Source organism: Camarhynchus parvulus, chromosome 14 (genome assembly GCF_901933205.1).
Source record: "Camarhynchus parvulus chromosome 14, STF_HiC, whole genome shotgun sequence".
Classification (NCBI taxonomy): Eukaryota; Metazoa; Chordata; class Aves; order Passeriformes; family Thraupidae; genus Camarhynchus; species Camarhynchus parvulus.
This window is the reverse complement of record NC_044584.1, coordinates 11,326,218-11,345,522: the sequence shown is the minus strand read 5'-3', so window position 1 is coordinate 11,345,522 and position 19,305 is coordinate 11,326,218. Positions and strand designations below refer to the sequence as shown.

Genomic DNA, 19,305 nt, shown 5'->3' with positions numbered 1-19,305 from the left:
GATATCTGCCAGTGACTGTCATACTAAAAAGGAAATCCTGTTCTTGCTTGATTTTTTATATTGCTTTCTCAGTTTTAGTGTTGGATTATAAGCTAGACATTTTTATATTTTGAAAATGAAAGCAAAGAAATGCTAGAGTTGACCTTGCAGGCTAGGAGAAATCTCAAGTTGTTCTTTGGAGATGTACTTGTTCCTAGAGAAAGTTCAGTGCTTTGATATAACTGCTGTAAAATATGTAGGTCTTCCTGTGATTTTTCCTAAGTTTTGGTTTTCAAAAAGATCTAAAATAGAACAGAGGATGAAAGCCTATCAGGGAAACCAGCACAGTCCAGCTTCAGATTTTTAAGTCTGATTATAAGAAGCTGTTATCTCAGAAGCCTTGGTTGTGCAGCACTTATGATTTCCCCTGAGCAGGAGAAATGCTAATTAATATTCACAGGGCTAAGACAGTTTAGCTCAATGGAGAGACTGCTTTTTATTTTTGCCTTATTTCGACTTTTCCAAACAGACCAAGGTTTTACTTCACATTAAAATAAATGTAGGCCAAAACCCAGCTGACATGATGATGAGACCAATTTAGCTGAGTACACAGGCTGAGCCAGTGGAGTCAGTGTAGCATTAGATAAGAGCTGAGGCTGTGCTCCAAGTTGAAATGCTCCTGCAGTGAAGACAAGCCCTAAGAGAAAGATGTCAGAGAGCATAGGAAGCTTACTAGGGCAGAGACTAATATGAATGAAATTAAGTGAAAGGAAAATGTGAGCTGTCAAGCCTCCTAGCTTGGCCTGTAATATGCCATAAATAAATTTTCAAAAGATATTGCAGCCTTTTTGCCAGAAAATGTAAGACTGCATAAATAAATGGCTTGTTATTGATGGGCTTCACAGTGTCTTTATAATATAAATACTATAGATCATGTTCCTGCCTGGGCTCTGTGTGTCTGTAGGTGGGTGCTGCATCCAAATCCATCGTGTTGTGCTCTTCCAAGTCAAGGCTGTGTTCAGTCTGTTCCCCATGCAGGGAGAGTGGCTCTTGGCAGCCATTCTAATGCTGTGCCAAGGCTTCTCTTTAGAACTGGTATTTTCATGAGCTGCAGGGTTATTACACTGTAGTTCTTTGGCTGCAAATTACATTTCTCATAAAAAACCGTATAGAAGTAAATTTTGTTTTGTCCTTTCCAAGGGATGATTTTTATTTTATCATTGTGTCTGAGAAATAAATCAACACCCATAGAAAATGGCTTTTGGGAAGCAAAGTTTGATATAGTCATTTGAGGTTTTGCTAGTGATGGCTGAATTTAATTACTAGCTTGTTCCCATTAAAATTGGTAGCAACAGAATCACCAAATGTGCTTTCAAGCTACCATATATTTTGGCTGAAAATGGTTGAGTTCAGAAATGTATTACATTCTTTTATCACCAAAAGAAAGTATACATGGTATCAAAAGTAAAATTTCAGCACTTTAAGAACTTGTTTAGACCTTTCTAAACACAGATTCATGCTATGCAGATAGGATAATCATTATTTTTCAGCCCCTTTTAATTTAAAGTGAGGCCATAATGTAAATGAATGTGCTAAGATATGTTTATATTCTGTGTATTTCATGTAATAAACATTTACATATAAGTCTGTTCAGTGTGGCAGACACACACTAAAACCTTCCCTGCTTTACAAATGGCAGAGTGCTTCCCTTGCCCACCTCCCACTGCCACCCCAAACCTTACCATAATAGGGGGGTTTGAAGCACATGTAGAAGAGTAAGAAAGATGACTGTGCTTGATGTGCCATTTGTACATTATTGTTTTAAGAAGGAATTCTTGTAGTGTATATAACAATATATTTGTAAAGGAGACATTCTTTGTGGATTTTGTTTTCAGAACAATAAGAATTTGTGTCTTTCAGGCTCCTGAACAGCATTTCCCTTTTTGATAAAATATACTGTTAGGGAAGAAAGTGTTTTACATTTATAGACTGTCTGTTAAATTTATTTTTTTTAAGTCCTAGACCACCAGTTCCTCTGTCTCTGCTTCTATCAGAAGAAGAAGCAAGCATACTAATCCAGTCCTTCTGGAGAGGTTATCGGGTAAGAGGAATCTATAATTATTGTGCTTGATGTTGAAAACTGTAGGACTGTGAAGGCCCCAGGGAAAATCCTTACATAAATTTTAAGTAGGGGATACTATAAATAGCTGCTGAGACCCCTATGGTTCATTGGCTTTGGATGTTGCTCTGCCTTATGCCTAGTGACTTCAATTTTTTCACAGGCATTTATGCTGATGTAATCTCACTGTTTTCCTCAACAACAAAAAAATCCACAGAAATTCGATTTTCCAATGTACAATTAACACTGAACAATTTTCTTTCTTTAACTGAAAGTTGCTTTGGGTAGCTCTCAAGGATGGAGAGTTATTTTGCTTCATGCAGGGATATGTGAGTGTGTGTGGAGATGTATGAGGAGGATTGGTGAGGTTTGTTGGGAAATAAAAGCATCCAGAAAGAAAGGACAAGGAATTGAGACCAAGAATGAGAGATTTATGAGAGACATGAAGTCTGTTGTTCAAGGAAACTGGAAACAAAATGACAAGCAGATGTTGTAAGGCTCACTAGTAACACAGCACTAGTGCCATTCCAGTTTAAGGGGGAAAAGCAAGGTGCATAAAATAAATACAAAGAAAATTGTCCAGTGCTATTATTTTGGAGGGTAACAACCATGCTAACCCTAGGATACTAAATAAATTATTTTGAAAATCCTGAAGAAGTTCTGTCAAATATATATTTTTTTAAGCTCTAATACCTTCACACTTCAGGAAGAAATGGACTTGAAATTCAGGTGACTTTGGTGATGAAGAAATGTCTTTGACTTCCTTTATCAAAACTTAAGCTTCTAAGTAGCCTCCAGATATAGCAGCAATTTTGTTGTGATGGACAGTGAGACATCTCTGGATGTCAGGTGTTCTTTAAATAACAATCAGTTTAAAACACTCTCTGTTAAGTTCTCTACTATTTTTAACAAGCATGTATATATAAGTGGCTCCTATAATGTGCTGTGCAGCCAAAGACAATGAAATACCTTGAAATGTTCTTCTTGACTTATGGATTTTTGTGTCTTTCTGCTTGTTTGTTTCCCATTATTTTTCTTTTTTTAAACAGAGACAGCATTGACACTAACGTTAATTAGCACTGACAGTATCCCTGCAGGCATCCTTACAGTGGGGGCAGCCATTATCCAATAACAGTTCTGTTTGCTGAACACTGCAAGGTTGCTCAGATATCTTCTGCTGCTCTGAAGGCTTCTGAAGGGCACAATCCTTCTTTGCATAGATGAACTTCAGGGTTTTCACACTGGTATTTATCACTCTAAACCAATTCCCAGAAATGAGAGAGAAATTCTAGCTATAAAAGGTAGGAGACATAAAAAATAATTCAGGCTATAAAATTAGCTATTAATGTTTTACCTTATTTGAGGTGAAAGAACATGGGGTTTTAAAAATTAAAAATTGTAATCAGAATATAAAATAAAAACCATTTGTAACAAATTACTACATAGGGCAATGTGTTATCCTTGGGCTTGCAGATTAAGAGAACACTAAGTTTAAATGGGATTTCATCACATTAATGATAAGTATATTATGAAAAATTGCCAAAGAATTCAGATTTTTTGCTTTTAAAATAAATAGCTCAGTCAGCTAACACTGATTTAATGTTAATAGCTGGTAATAACTGAATACTTACAAATAATGCCTTTTTGCATTCTAAAGATATTTTTGTGTCAAAATTTTAAACTATTTTCTGAAGTTTTTCATTAAACCTTGTTTTATAATTCAGAGGATTTAGAATTTTGAAATACTGCTTTTGAAATAAAAATTGCTACAGTGTGATAATACTGGATAATTAAACATGAGCACACAGACAACATGACAATGTGATGGGGAGACAGGTACTTCATCCTTGGTCTTCTAAGATACATCTTCTATGGACTCAGACCATTTTTTGAGGTATTTTCTTGATAATATTGATTCAGGCAGTAGAGTTTTTTAGTTATATAACTGACTGAGTATCAGTCTTCTCTTGATACTTCACTTGTTTCTGCTACCTCCAGCTGTTTGCCAGTATCAAAAACACATGGCAAAAAATGCAAAAATGGATCAGGCAATAAAGGTTTTCTATGTAAAGGGGGAAAAAGCTACAGAATCTTGAGAACTCTGATAAATAAAGCAGGATCAAAATGGTAAATTCATCCTTATCTGCAGCACATTTCAGAAAAACACTTGTTTAACTGTTGTAGTAATAATTAATGGCTGCCATCAACCAAGTCCTTGCTACAATCTTTCATACAAAGACATTGATGGGCACTCTGACAATTATTTCAAGTTTAATCAAGAACTGAATTCCAGAACAAATAGCAGTGGAAAATAGAGCTGCTGAGTTCTCTGAGGGGGTTACAGAAAGGAGGACACCATCTTGGGAGGGCTCCGTGAGGGCCAGGAGGAGCACTCATGTAAGACTTGAGCAGCTCTGTCATCAGAATTCTTCCTTTTCACTTTCCACCATCGGTTTTTATTGAGGTTCCATTCATCTGTCACAGGCCAAGGCAGTATTCAGCTTGGTGTCAATTTTCCAGGCTCTTTTCCAGCAAAATATGATATATTCCTTCACCCCTCTACTGCAGAATCTCTGCTTAGTGCCTTTTTTTAAAATGGGCTCTTTTTAATCTTTAAAATTTGCATAACTATTCCAGACTAACAGAAATTTTTCATTAATAGAATTTCCTCTGATGTCTGTGAGTGAACCTTCAGTGTTATCCTTATCTGCTGTGCTACATGTTCTCACCTAGCACTGAAAGCATGGGGGTTTGGACTAAATCTTGTAATATCTCAGAGTTGAAATTGAACAGCACTATGTAAATATTCAGTGCTATTTTATACACATCCTTTGAGCAAAAGCTCAAGATAAAAATGCTCCAATTTTGTTTTGTATCTTGCAAGGCATAGTTGTACTTTTGCTATCACAATATAAAATAAAAACCATTTCAGTTTATATCTGTTTATATAAAGTTTATATCACAGTTTATCTTGCTTTCCAGCAAGCTATGGCTACCAGCAAAGGCTTAAACCCAGAAGGTCACACAAATATTCCCTGTTTTTTACAGCAAGTGTAGGAGTGAACTCTCCCTTCAGAGCTAAGAGCCCTCCAGGGCTTCAGGCAGTGCTGGGCTGCAGGAGACACATGTCAGTTGCTTGGACAAGATTCTTGACTCTGTCTTTATTTGCCTGGAGATTTTGCTGCTAAGTCATGGCTTTTTCATCATGCTAGCATTGCACTCTGGTTTCAAAGCAGAAGAACTTTCTAAGGCATTATCAGTAGGCTAAACTGCATTATAACTGTGCTGAACTATAATCTATTAAGCATATTTGGAACTTTTAATGTATTTTGTAACATTCCTGTCGCCTGTTTTACTGCAGGTGGCAAATCTGTGTTTTTCCTTTTTTGGTCACTTTTCTAAAAAGACACTTTGTTCTGGAAGCTCATTTTGCTGCTTGGATTTAATGCTGACTTTGGAGTATTTGAGCGTCTGACTCTGCCTTTATCTCAGAACTCTGTATTTCCCTGGGTATTTCACTGCACTGCCGCTGTTTTATTTGCTTAGGGAGACTATACAGAAGCTACTATACTTGCCTTTTATCTCTTAACTGTTAGGAATTATTGTCTTTATGTTCAATATACAGAGACAGCTGTGGCCCTGTCACGGGCCAAAATACAGGTCTTACACAGCTGAAGTTGTAAATGGACACATCATGTTTTCAGAAATTTTATATTTAGATATAGAGGTAGTAGTTTCTCTATCTCCCTGCCTCTTGCACTTCTGTCATTTATATGCTTGTGTCCCATAAGCATTTCCTTAACCCTTTCCTGTGCAGACAAACTGACTCCATGTAATAAGGAATTATTTGGCTTATAAAAGCATATATGGCAGCATAAAAGAAAAAATGTCTCTTGCAAGCCTAAAGAAATTATCCTGTGTTTGGATTATATTTTATGTTTGAAAATAGTATTTGATAGATTTAATAGAACATTATCTCTTTTTTTTTTGGTATAGCTGAAGATGCCACTTGTAGCTGTAACTTCTTTAAATTTCAAAATTTCATAGAAACCTTGTAAGAAGCCCTTATAAGTTTTATAGAAGATACAACAGAACTATATCAGTATAATGGAATATTATTGGAGCTCTAAGGTGTATCTGATCTTGAGTCACTGAGCAAAAGTCTGTTTTTATTGATCAAGTAACCTTGTATTGTATTTCTGCCCTGCCAGTGCACTGTCTGAAACATAGCAAGTTATCTTCTCCTAAGTGGATTGAAAAGTGCTATGGGAGTTCATCTACTGTTTATTGCATTCTTAGCTGCAGCACAGAGGAGAAATCCTGGGAGGAAAGAATACTTTTGATAAATAATTTAAACTGTTTTTCTTTAAGGTTTGGGGTTTTCTATAACTAGTGGAAAACTAAGTTGTGCTCTTTTGCTCTGTATGTGTCTCAGTAAAGTGGAAGAAAAGCAGAGTGTAATGGAGAAGAGCATTTAATAGAGTTCAGGTCACAGAGCAAACTCTTCACCATATCCTGTAAGAATACAAGATACACAATTCTATTTAGAAATTTTTTAGGGAACTAAGTCATTATCTTCCTGCAAGCAAAAATGTGTCCAGGAGAAACTGAACTCATTGCTGCTTGTTTTTACCACGTTTTTTCACTTCAGACTGAATTACTAGGACATTGAACCTTAGAATCATGGAATGGTTTGGGTTGGAAGGAACCTTAAGGATCATTCATTTCCAGCCCTGCTGCCATGGGCAGGGACACTTTCCCCCAGAGCAGATGCTCAGAGCCCCATCCAACCTGGCCTTGGACACTGCCAGGGATGGGGCAGCCACAGCTTCTCTGAATGTAGTCCTGAAACAGAATGACATTTTTATATGTAACATTTAGGAAAAAAACCCCAAACCTAAGAAACTGCATTTTAAAAATAATTCTTTACAATTTGAGTATGACTACAAGAATAATCCCCAGTGTCCAAGGTAATGCTGGCCTGTCCCTTTCCACTGCTGTTCAGGACAGGATCTCGTGCACTAGAGGCAGTAATTGTGTGAATGCCAGCCATGGGCAACGCACTTCTAATTAATCAAATCCTGCTACAACAAGTGGAAGTAGCAGAGTGGTAAAAGCTGTTGATGGAGCTAGTTCACTTCTATGTTAGTGGGAGCTACACCAGTACAGAAACAATACTAGAAAAATTCAGCTTACATCTAAATCAAATCAAAGCCTTTGACTGCTGTATTTTTTTTTTTTTGTGGAAGCAGAATTATTCCTTTCACGGGGTGATTGACTGACAAAGAATAGGTACCATGTAATGCAGTCCAATTACTTTAAATAACAGATTAATGGCTCTCCTGTTTGTGAAAATTGTGTGGGTGGGATTGCCAGTCAGCCTATTTGCAGCTGATGGCAGGTGTGAATCAGGTTGATGGAATAAATTTTCTTCTGCATGACCCTTCATGCTCCTCTTCTGCTCCATTATTTTGGTCAGTGCGTTGGTTTTATAGTGTTATGCTTTTCTAAAGGCACTAACTCCCTTCAGCATAAGGCTTTAAATTTTAATTAACTCAGAGAATTAGCATCTCACTGCAATCTCATTCCCAGGAGTCCTTGGTAATCAAAGTGATCCCCTAATAGACATATTTATGTTTTCAATTGGATTTGCCAATTATGTGGATTTTATTTCTGTGTAAGCTGAAAACTGTAAACCTCTGGGATTTTGCTTGTACCTCAGGCCCAGCAAAGAGGATGGCTGTCACATATTTTCCCTGCCACAGCCTTGTGAAAAAAATTGTATCCTCATCCTGAAAACACAAAGGTATATAATTTTAGTTTTCTTTTCTGATTCCCCTTTCCCAGGTTCGTTGTGATAGCGAAATACAAGAGCTCCGTCAGTGGCAAAAGAAGCTGAGAGAGGAGAGGTACATTCATGAGGTGGTGAGAAAATTCTGGGCTAAACAAGAAGCCAAAGGTTAGTGAATTAAATTGTGGGGTTTTTGGTTGGTTTGTTTGGTTTTTTTTTTACATTGTGTTGAATTTTTATACTTTGAGTTGTCTAAAAAATAGGCCACACAGTAGGACACTGATCCCGAGAGAGAAGGTAATGTCTGGTGGAAACACTGGGCTGTTTCTTCATAGTCAATACTTACTCTACTTGAGTTGCCTGTGCAGCTGAAAGTGGCAATGAAAAATACAATACAGGGTCTAAATTCAATATTTTTGGAAAACTATGATAATTTGCTGGCACAGTATTTTCTAGGGCAGGATTAGACACTTACCAGCTACTCATCATGTAAAGCTGATTTTTACCAGATGGGCTGTAGTACAGTTTTTCTGGACTGTGGAATTTCTATCTGGTAAATATTCTATTGGCATTTTCCTGTAGTTATTTACAGCAGAATTTGGTCTGTACAGTTCTAAAAGAAAAAATAGAAAACAAACTCAAACAACCTAAAAAATTGCCAAGGGAAATAAAGCCAGATTGCTTCTGGCACTGTAATGTATTATTTTTTTGTCCTGTTTGTGGACAAAGCTTTACTGACAGAGCCAAGTTACCATTCACTTAAGCACACAAATAATCATCATCATCTTTGCCCTGAACTACAGGAGAGTGACAAGTTTTGGTGGTAGGAATTTGTTACAAAGGCTCTGTAGATTCTCCAAACATTTATTTATATTTATATTGCAGTTTTAATCTATGAAATACCAGGTTTTATTTACCAATCTTTGAAATTGCCTAAGGGATATTTTATAGGCTCTTTTATAGGATATTTTAATGAAAATAATTAATTTTGAGGAACAAAATCATACATCACAACAAGGCAAAACTGTGTTTATATGTGTTTGTACATATGGGGTGCTCATATGCAGTAAGGAAAGCAGAATTCCTGGTTTCAGTAGCTTAGACCTAGAAGATTAAATCATGTAATAACAGAGCACAAAAATGATGAAAAGGCAAAATCAGTGAGACATTGTCTTCCAGCAGACTTGACTGACAGAAAGAAAATTTTGGCAGAGCAACCAGTTTTCTTCAAGTGGGATTTCATAGCCTCTCTACTACAGTTTATTATGAGTTGACTTGGTGAAAAAATGTGGGCATCTTTTATTTTTAAAAGAAAACATAGATATACCTGGCTTTAAGTATCTGAAAACAGTGAATTCAAATTTCCTATCATAAAATTATTTTCATTATAAATTTAAAACATAAAAGATGGATTTTTCTTTTTGTAATACATGGTTAATTCTGTCAGTGTTAATTGTTGGAAAATTGCATTTCTGGGAAGAATGATAGAGGTTGACCTCACAGGCTTGCTAATGCCTTTTAAGTGATTGCAATTTAATGTTTGTGGCTTGGACTCTGTTTTCAATTTGTTAATATTTTTATCATTTCATCAAGGCATTTTTTTTCACACATTCCATTGTCCATGATACCAGTAAAAGTTAGATATGCATGTTTCCCACTTCTAAGAAACAAACCTATATATTCACAACACAGCAGTGTGGAAAAGGATGAATATGATATTAGGTGATTACAGAGTCATAGTTTGCAGTCTTCATGCATGTAAAATCTTAAAGGGGAAAATTACAAGTTGATTTTCAGAGGACAAGGTGAACCATTCTCAGAATGCTGCAATGAAGAAAAATAGGGGCTAAGGGTGGACTGTTCATTTGACAGTTGAATTAATTAAAAATCTCCTGTGTCTGAAGAAATTTAATCTTCCTGTAAACTATACTTAAGTTGTTTTGGAGACTTATGTAGTGGAAAGACTTCCTTTGCCAATTGTTTCAAAAGGAAAAACAAATTTCCTTTTAATCACTCTCACAGAGCTTTCCTGTCATCAAATCATTTATTTTAGGACTCTAGGACACACAGCTGTTTCATCACATCAAAGAGAGTTGCAAAATTACCCCTTTTCAATTTTTTTTTCTTCAACTATTGTAAGTTTATATTGCTAATATCACATCAGCTTTCAGTATTATCACAATGTTTCTGTAATTTCTTAACTGAGCTCTGCTAAGTTCATTTAAGAGTATCCCCACATCAAATAGCCTTGGGGCCCAGGCAGATGGCTATTTGGAAACAGCTGTACTAGTTGGAGAAGTTACTGTCCAGGGGTTTTCATTATCAATCTCAGCTGTGATGCCATAATTCATTTTGTTAGTGCTCCAGCTGCTCTTTTTTCTGCTCTCATTATCCTGCTGTTTATTAGTGTCATTAAACCCTATTTCAGTGTAAAGTCAGCAAGGTTAGTTTAACTGCTTTCACCAGTGATTCCATCCAACCCAGCTGACTTTGTGCTGGAGTGGATTGTGAACACACACAATAATGAATAGCAGAACACAACTACTTTTTAACCTTGTCTTTCTAAGCATTTGGTTTAACTGAATTAATTAATTTGGTTAATTCAATTAATCTCCTTTAATTAAACCACTGAACTCTTTGTATCAAGCAGACAAAGCATTTATTGTTACTAAAACCTCAGCTATCACAAATAAAACATTAAGATTCATGGTCAAAAAAGAAAAAGTTGCATTTTTAATTAGATACAGCATATTATTATGAAATTAACCACATTAGGAAAATAATGATCTCTTTAATTTGTATATAACTAACTCTGTTTATTAGATCTGTAAACAGTGTTGAATCTAACTGTAGGGGATGAATGGTGAGCTGCCAAATAGCTTTTAGAAAATGATGACTCGAGCAGTAATGTGATTCTATTGACACTACTAGAAAGATCAGCATACCTTCCATGGAAATATCAGCCAAAGACTCAGTTAATGTGAGCTAATGTGAGCAGAGTCTGCTTTGTTGGGATTTCAGCACAATGAAACCTTATTGCAAGGGTCTGTTCTAGGTAAAAACATAATTTTATGAAAATGTGTTTGTATGTGATACTTTAAAAAAGATAGTAAGAAGATACTTCCCTGTTTGCTCCTGTGAAGTTCTTTAGTCTTCCCTCAGTCCATCTTTTATACTCTTTATTATTAGTTTTGCAAAGTGCTTTAGGATAGAAAGTGTGAAACTGCATGAAAATTACTTTATGCATTAATAGCACCTTGCAGGCCTGTTGACCTCTTTTAATGCATATGCTGGCAAAATTTCTTTTTGAGTGCAAAGAAAAAAGTGTGTTTCCTTCAGCATGTATCCAGGATCATAAAGCCAGAGCATTCTTGGCTGACATTTTATTTGCTATACTGCTCCACTGCTGTGTAAAATTACATTCCACAAAATGATCTATATTTAAGGTATGACAGTCCTTACTCTGAACAATTTCAGACTGAAAATGCAGAGATAAGTGTAACACTTAAGACTCAGTTTAGTGACTCACAGCTTTAGACTTGAAGGGAGAAGGAATTTTCTCTAATATAGCACAGCTGATGGGATAAATTTGTTCCACAATTTTTTACAGAATTAAAAAAATTGTTTGCTTTCTACAGAAAATACAGTTAATTAAAATTCAATCTCCAGGGAACGTGAGTGAAAAACCGATCTAGGTTCTGAGCACCATTTTGTGCAGATTTAGTACTGATGGGACAGCACTGGAAATGAAAGTGTCTGTCCTACAATGAAAGGAATTTGAAAAATATTTAAACTTTTTAATGAAAATACCAAAATCTTCATCACTTATGTGACCAAACACTGCTGACACTCTATTGCAGGGGTTACTTCTCTGCTGTTGGAAAGAGCATTGCTGCTGTTGCACAGACATTACTTTCAGCTATGTTATGTCCTGAGGGAATTTTTTCTTGTTCTTACCTGCATAAAATTTGTGAAATTTTACTTTTAAAAATCAGTATTCTTAAGGAAAATAGTAAAAGAAAAAATAGTCCTGGGTTTATGGCAATACCAATTGTGACCCTATTAGCTGGCAGGTCTTACAAATCAACCATAGCCTGGGCTTTGCAAGGCTCTTGTGTAACAGAGAGGGCACAGTGTGTGGAAAATGTACTTAAATCAAAATAAGACAGAAAGTAATCTTCACAGCAGGTGAGGAGGGTGATTTCCAGATACAGGAGGGAATTTTCTTTTGCATTCTGTTCAATTTCCAAGCTGTATTTTTCCTTTGGCAGTAGGAGTTATTACTTACCTATCTGGAGAGATTTAAAAAATACTTCTTTCATGGCAATAATCTTTTCCCTTGGGAAGATGCATCCAGCAATACTCTGAGGAACTCAACATGGAGGTGGTCTGGAAAATCCTTGCAAATATGAATGAGCTACAAGGGAGAACAGGCTGCATATTTCTGGTGCTAGGGCAGGAACAGATGCACAGTGTCAAGAAGTAAAGAAATGCAGTCACTCACTCCTGCTGCAGCTGTGATGCCTCCACCTGAACCATGAGGAAGGATTCCAAAGCTTAGTTAAACTGGAGTTAAACTGAACAGGAGAAATCCAGTCTGCATTCTTTTGAAGGATGCCTGTATGCAATCCTATCACATCAAATCAGAATTAATTGGAGAAGAGAAAAATGCTAAATTCAGAACCCCAAAAAAATGGCTACACTGTGAAATTTCTTTAAATTCATTCCATAAACATCCTTATGAAGTTACAGTCACATGCATGTTTGTAGGACTGAGCTGTTTCCCAAAGAAAATATTGAAAAGAGGATATATTTATAAATGGGAAATCTTACACTAGGCTTAAGAGAATATTTAAAATTACTGCAGGTAATAATGTTGGATTAGGAAAAGGCATAGTCTGAATAGCTAATGGATTTCATAAAGACTGCATCTCTGTGGTTTATTTAGGAAAATTCAGTCCTGTAAAATGTAAGGAATTAATCAGTTTCATGTGAGAATTTCTTTTTTCCCTTGCCACTTTCACCAAGTGTGGTTGAAATAATTGAGGAAGATTTTAAACAAAATAATTTGTTTCTAATTTCATCTGCCCTCCTTTTACTGCAGCTGTAATTCTTTAATTAATCTCATAACGGAATTCTTGTAAGTGATCACCTCCTCATATTCTATGGTTTTACACTTTGAATCTGTTTTATTATCTAACAGATTTATACACACACACACACACATATATATATATATATATATATAAAGATCTTATATGTTGAATGTATTTTTCTAATAATTTGGTTTCAAACTAAGCTTTATAAACAGGTTAAAAGTGGAAGGCTGCTTGCTGTCACTAGGACACTGCACTTAAAATAATTTCACTCTCCTTTTTTTTTAAACATGACTGTACTTACAGGTATTTGGTTTTTTCTTTCTGAAAGCAAAAGTGCTGCAGTCAAAATGGTTTTAAATGGGGGCATATATATGATTGCTTTTGATTTAAAAGCACATGTATAAAATTTGACTTACATAGAACAAGACCTTAAATTTTCTTTTAAGAGAAAAAGAAAATCAAAGAACAAAGCAGTACCAAAGGCAGAGTATGTGCTGGTGGTTTTCATCAAGCTTAATTCAAAATGCTTGAGATGTTTCTGAAAGTTTAATCTTGGCACTAACAGCTGAGAATGTAGTGATAAAAGTCATAAGACTCATGATACTGAATCCAATTTATTGGTCCACACCCTGGACTCAGACATCTTTGAAAATTTATAAAGATTACAGTAACATTTAATTCCTGAAACTACGTTGGGAATGTTTGAAAAAATAAAAAGGAAAGATGATCATTTAGATAAACTGCAGCACATGGTCTTCTGAACTGTGCTTACACAGGCACAGCAGTGGGCCTGTGAGCACAAGTCTGAACTAATCCTCCAGTACCAAAGCTGTATTTTCACTCATCACTCTGCACTTGTTAATAATCATTTGTAATGGGAAAAAAGGAAAATTGCAATTTAGTGATTTTTCTGTAATTATAGAAACATATTTTTTGTTTTTTTTTTTTTTTTTTTTAAGAGAGGAGGAATTCTTCATGGGTTCTGCAATCTTCTTCCTTTTTCTGCTTTTAACCTTAAAAGTGAAAAACATTGGAGCATTTTTATTGAAAACGCTGCTGGTGTTTTTTGTAAGCCATTTAGATAAGCAAACCCCAAATTTCTATTTTTAACTATGGGATGTGGAGCTTTTCTCCAGAAGCCTGGATAAAAGGCTGTCACCAGCTGAAAAATAAAGCCTCCAAATAGTCCTGCAGCAAAACAAGACTTGAAACTCTTGGTTAAAAAAAAAAAAAAAAAAAGAAGGGAGGAAGTGGAGCAGGGAGAGAAAGAGCATGAGCTGTAGTGGAGTGCTGAAATGGGACTCAGGGGGTACAAAAAGTGTCTGACAGACTGCAGAACCGAGGAGCTGCTTGCCGTGGCTTCCCAGGAGCCCTCCCTGTGGCATCAGTCTTTCTTACCTCATGCTTTGTTTTAGTCTGCACAAGAGTTTAAATTCGGTAACTTCACAGAACCTATCACATTTGGCAAGTTGGAATCATGTCAGAAATAAGAGGGGCTAATGGGGATAAATGCAGTTTTCATGAAGCTGCCCAGCAAATCTGGAGTTCTGGGTTTCTGCCCATGTTGGTTTCTGCCTGTAAATCCCCAAATGCTTTTAGCTGAGGACCTGCCACTCTGGGATAATTTCTATTCCTGGTCAGATCTTTGTGGTTTCATCTTTTTTTTTCTATCTTGAGTATTTACATTGAAAAAAAACTACATTAATCAGATACTCTGGAATTGCACTGGTTGCCTTTGTTCTGGATTTTCTTCTCAGTCCAGGGTTGTGTTCCATCAACTGTTGTGTTTCTGTGGCTGTCTCTTCACAAACCTCAGGTCATTGAATGATTTGGAGGGCACTTGGATACTTTTAAATAATACTCTCCAGTACATCTAATTCTCTGTAGTTTTTTCTCTCCTAGCTCAGGTGTTCATGGCTGTTGTTCATTTACTCCAATACTTGTATCTCCCCATATTTCTCTTCTTTTTGTACACCTTGAATTGTAAAAATGCCATTCAAATGTATTCTAATGAATTCTGAGTATTCCTGTCAAAATATGAGAAAAGCAATGATGCATTGCACAAACAATTTCTGCTAGAGATATTCCAGCCCTTATTTCCCATATGCATCTCTGAATGTTGGTGTTTGGAAGTCCCCTGTATTTCAGCCCTTGCTTTTTGAATCTGATCCTAAGTGAATTAAAAAATGCCCTGAAACTTTTTGTCCTCGACATTCATGAAAGCAAGTTTGTCATTTGGCAAACTCTGCTCCTGATTTGGAGAATTAGGTTTGTCTTGTCACTTTTAAAAATCCATTTTGCAGAAGCCTCTTCCTCTGAGTGATCCTCTAACAGTTCCATTTCAGATTCATGACTTACAGGAGTATCTATGGGTAGGAATAATTTCCATTTTAACATTTGTTTGGTTAATATATCTGTATTCAATAGATTATTTCCCTATCACTAGTGACTGAATATTTCCTGGAGTGAAAGGTTTCACTAATAATTGTATACAGGCAGACTTCCAATAGTAAGAGGCTAAAATTATAAACACTTTATAAAAAAACTTTCTCTTTAAAAGTCAGGTCTTATTTCAGCAAGATTGCTGGTGGCTCCAATTTCATGTTCAGGCTTCTTTGGCATTTCATTGGGAGGCTAGGGTGAAACTCCTTTCTATATATATATTTTACTCTAAGCCCCTGCTAATAAGTTATTCCAATAGATTTTCTTTAATGGATTTTCATCTTCTTATAGTCTGAGTCTGTAGTATTTTTCATTACTGTTTTCAACTGTTTAAATTACTGAATGTAGTTCTTAGACTTCTACGAAGAAGAAATGCACTCTTTATAGAGTGTGGGAGCATAAACCTTTCCTAATTTCCTGTCACAAGCCAGTTGTGTTATCCAGTAGTGCACAAAGTAGGTCATAGTTTATTCCCTGTTATGCTGAAACAACCAAGTGTCAAAACAAAACATCAGTCCTGTACATTAAGATGAGGAAAAATGATGTCTGCCATCCAAATTAGATGGTAAGGATGTTTGAACTTATTCCTTAAATAAATAGGACAAAAGCTCCAAGTTTTTTTGAATTTTCCCTTCCCAGATACATTCCAGTGCTTCCTTTAGCCATCATCTGTGTCTCAGCATTGCAGCACAGACATGACAAACTATGTCAAATGAGCTGCATTCCCCAGGAACATGGCAGACCAAGTAGTAGATGACTTTATTGTAGTAGGAGTAGAGGTCAAAAATAGCAGATAACAGTTGTGCTCCTCAAGAACACCCCCAGCTCACCTCCAAAGAAATTAATCACCCACTGGTGCTCACTATTGCAGTGGTTGCTGTAGTGTCCTATGATTTAGAATGTGCATGTGACTAAAGCAAAGTTTAATCAGGTTTTCTCACTGAAAAAATAAGAGTAAGGAGTAAAAAGTCTGAAAAATATAGTAAAGAGACTGAAACATAGTGCTAAAAAATTAAACTCTTCTGATAGGAGAAACCATATGACCTATTCAGGTAGAAATACCAGTACTAGAAGAAATAAGTGAGATGTGAGATTTTATTTTTTCTTAACCTACACTGTTACAGCACTTAAGGGCCTCAGTTCCTCTGTGTCTCAGGACTTCAAACAGGAGCTGATGTTCTAAAAGCATTCAAAATACTGATCATGCTGCCACTGAGCATGATTGTGTTATTTAATTCTAATATTGTGCCTCTTTAAATTAGGCATTCTCTGTAGATAAATTTCATACATTCAGTCACACAAACATCTTGGGATTGAAGTGCTTGTAATTTTCCTGCATCCAGCTTTCTATGAGAACAATTTTCTTGGCATTGCCCTGAGACTGGCAGCAGAGCACAGTTGCAAGCCGTGCTGTGTAAATGGCATCCTGGGGCACTTTGTTCTGCCCAGTTCTGTCCCTGTGCCTTCCCCCAGGGCAGGAACTCTTCCAGAGCACAGGGAAAGGTTTCCACTGCAGCAGAACCAGAGCTGGCATTGCCACACTGGGGGAGCTGCACGGTGACTGCAGGGATGGAATGGGAAGGGGGCTACTCACGTGCAGATTTTCACACTTTTTAAAGTGCACTGGAAACTGAAATAAACTTTCTGAGAGGTTTCTCACTCATTAAAAGAATGATAGGACTTCTAGGACTGAAATGGCTAAAATTCAGCATAAGGAATGGTCCAGTTGTAAGCCAGGTTGTTGATGTTGACATTTACACTGTTCGTTGTGTTGTCTGAAAGATTATCAGGTGGTGTAAGTTGTTCTAAACATCTTCCTTAGGCATTTCAAAATATTTTAAGTGAGCTAGTTCAGTTTGAGGTGTCACAGCCTGAAAAATACATTTCTCCAATGGAAATTTCTAGCAAAAAAAAGGTAGCCAGACAGCTTCTTTCTCCATCTTTCCAGCTTATCTGAATCCTGAGGACATCTTACTTTTCTATCTACACAGGAAGCAAGTATATGTCAAAAACTATTTAAATAACTGCCTGAAATCCAGATTTATGCTGACAGCCTGTGCTTCCTGCTTGGTGTGATGTGATTGGAAATTGTTATGCTTAAGTAACACAGGTTATGATAAGACAAGGACACTATTGACTAAAAGCACTGCTAGCAGATACCTAAAACACCTGCTCATTTTAATGTGAAAGTGTGTGAGCCCTAATTTTTATTAAAGATTTGCAAATTTCAGCCTCATCACATCAAGGAACATTAGCTAAAATTCAACACAATAGAATTTTTTTTGTTTACAGGACATTCATAGTCATATGGGATATTAAATCCACTCTCAATTTTTCTCCTTAACTGTACAAACAGAAACCCTAAAATCCAGAAAGGTCTTGTTCCATTGAGGCACTGGGTATGTATTGCCTTTACCATTGTAAAACAGGGTTTCTCCTGCTGCTGCAGTCTCATTTTGGGTTTCTAAGGGATTGCTGTGTCCCTCCTCATGCAGCACTTTTCCTGCATGCTTTCTATGAGCTGACATTCTCCAGGTTGGGAGCACACTGAGCACCTTAAATTAGCACATGGGCCTGCTGCAGCCCAGCATCCCTGGTATGTACCAAGAGGATTTTGTCTGCTGGTTTTCAGTTGCATGCCTTGGAAGGGTAACTAAGCTCTCCTGAAACTCTATGTTCAAAAGGGAATTTTTTGGGGGCTTATTTGGCTTTCTTTACCTCTAGCATAGCTTTTATATATAAATCTCCTAACAAACTTGTTCAATGTAAAAGGTGTATAGTACAGACACATCTTGAAATAGAAAAGCAGATTTTTTTAAGTTGAAAGGAAGTTTGTAAAATTTTAAAGTATCAAAACCAGAATAAGATAGCTGAAATCACACAAGTAGAATGAGGAACCAGACTGTTGTATCAGCAGAAGAAAAACATTAGGTTAATCTGTATTACAACATTCTGAAAGAATACAGAGCTTTGAAAACAGCTTTCACCAGGGGGTGGGACATTTTACTTTTATGTAGAGCTTTTGTTCATTTAGAATTGTTTACTCCAGCAAGCAATCCTGTGCTCTTTGTTTGACTGATTTTTCCCATTTGGCAGACCCTTAGCAATCACATGGATAACATTCTTCTTTCCACTGAGACACAGAGAAACTATTCTTTATTGACCTTGCTTGTTGTCCTAAGTGACAAAAATATATTTATATGCTAGGTGAACTGTATGACTTCATCACTGACTTTTAATTGAAAAATTCTTCAAAGCAAAAACCTCAAAGAGCTGCTCTCAATTTTTTTTTAATCCAGTGACTTCTTACTAGCAAACAGCTCTGCCCTCAGCTACACATGCACAACTCCCACAGCTGCACAAAGAACTGTGTGCAAGTATCTGAGTGCTGAAGCTGTGTCAAAACATGAAAAAAATACCATGCAAAGAAGAAATACACATTTTGGGTCTAGCAGGGGATTTTTATTTATTTATTGAGTAAGAGTATTTGCTGAGGAAGTATGGATGGTTTCTTTTCTGTTTCTGTGCCTGTTAATTTTTTTTTTTTTAATGGTTGCAGTGGGAAGCAAATCAGAAGAGCTGGACTAACGTACACAAAATCCTTCATCATCTCAATTTTAGTTTCCTTACTAAAATTGCAAAGCACAGAGCTCATGGACTTTGTGATACTGATTTAGAAACCCTTTTAGCATTAAAGTTTTACATGTGGGGTATTGTAAATCAAGGGCAGGTTATGTAAGGACCCAGCATGCCAGGACAAAATTCAGTTGTAGTCTAAGTGAGCACAATTCCGTTAAAACAGATGGAATGGTGCACATCTAGCCAAAAATGTTGAATCTCTATTTATCTTGTGTTCCTGAATGCTCACTTAAACC

General features: G+C 36.4%; 1 protein-coding gene across 1 annotated transcript in view; it reads left to right on the top strand.

The window, feature by feature from the left end:
* The window catches only part of IQCK (IQ motif containing K), a 33,353-nt gene extending 14,310 nt beyond the window's left edge, over positions 1–19,043 (top strand). The window contains exons 7-9 of the mRNA XM_030958454.1: positions 1,996–2,080; positions 7,946–8,057; positions 18,990–19,043. Of these exons, the coding sequence (XP_030814314.1) occupies positions 1,996–2,080; positions 7,946–8,057; positions 18,990–19,018 (226 nt within the window). The 3' untranslated portion in view covers positions 19,019–19,043. The remainder of the gene's footprint in view (positions 1–1,995; positions 2,081–7,945; positions 8,058–18,989) is intronic.
* The last annotated feature ends 262 nt before the right edge of the window (positions 19,044–19,305 follow it).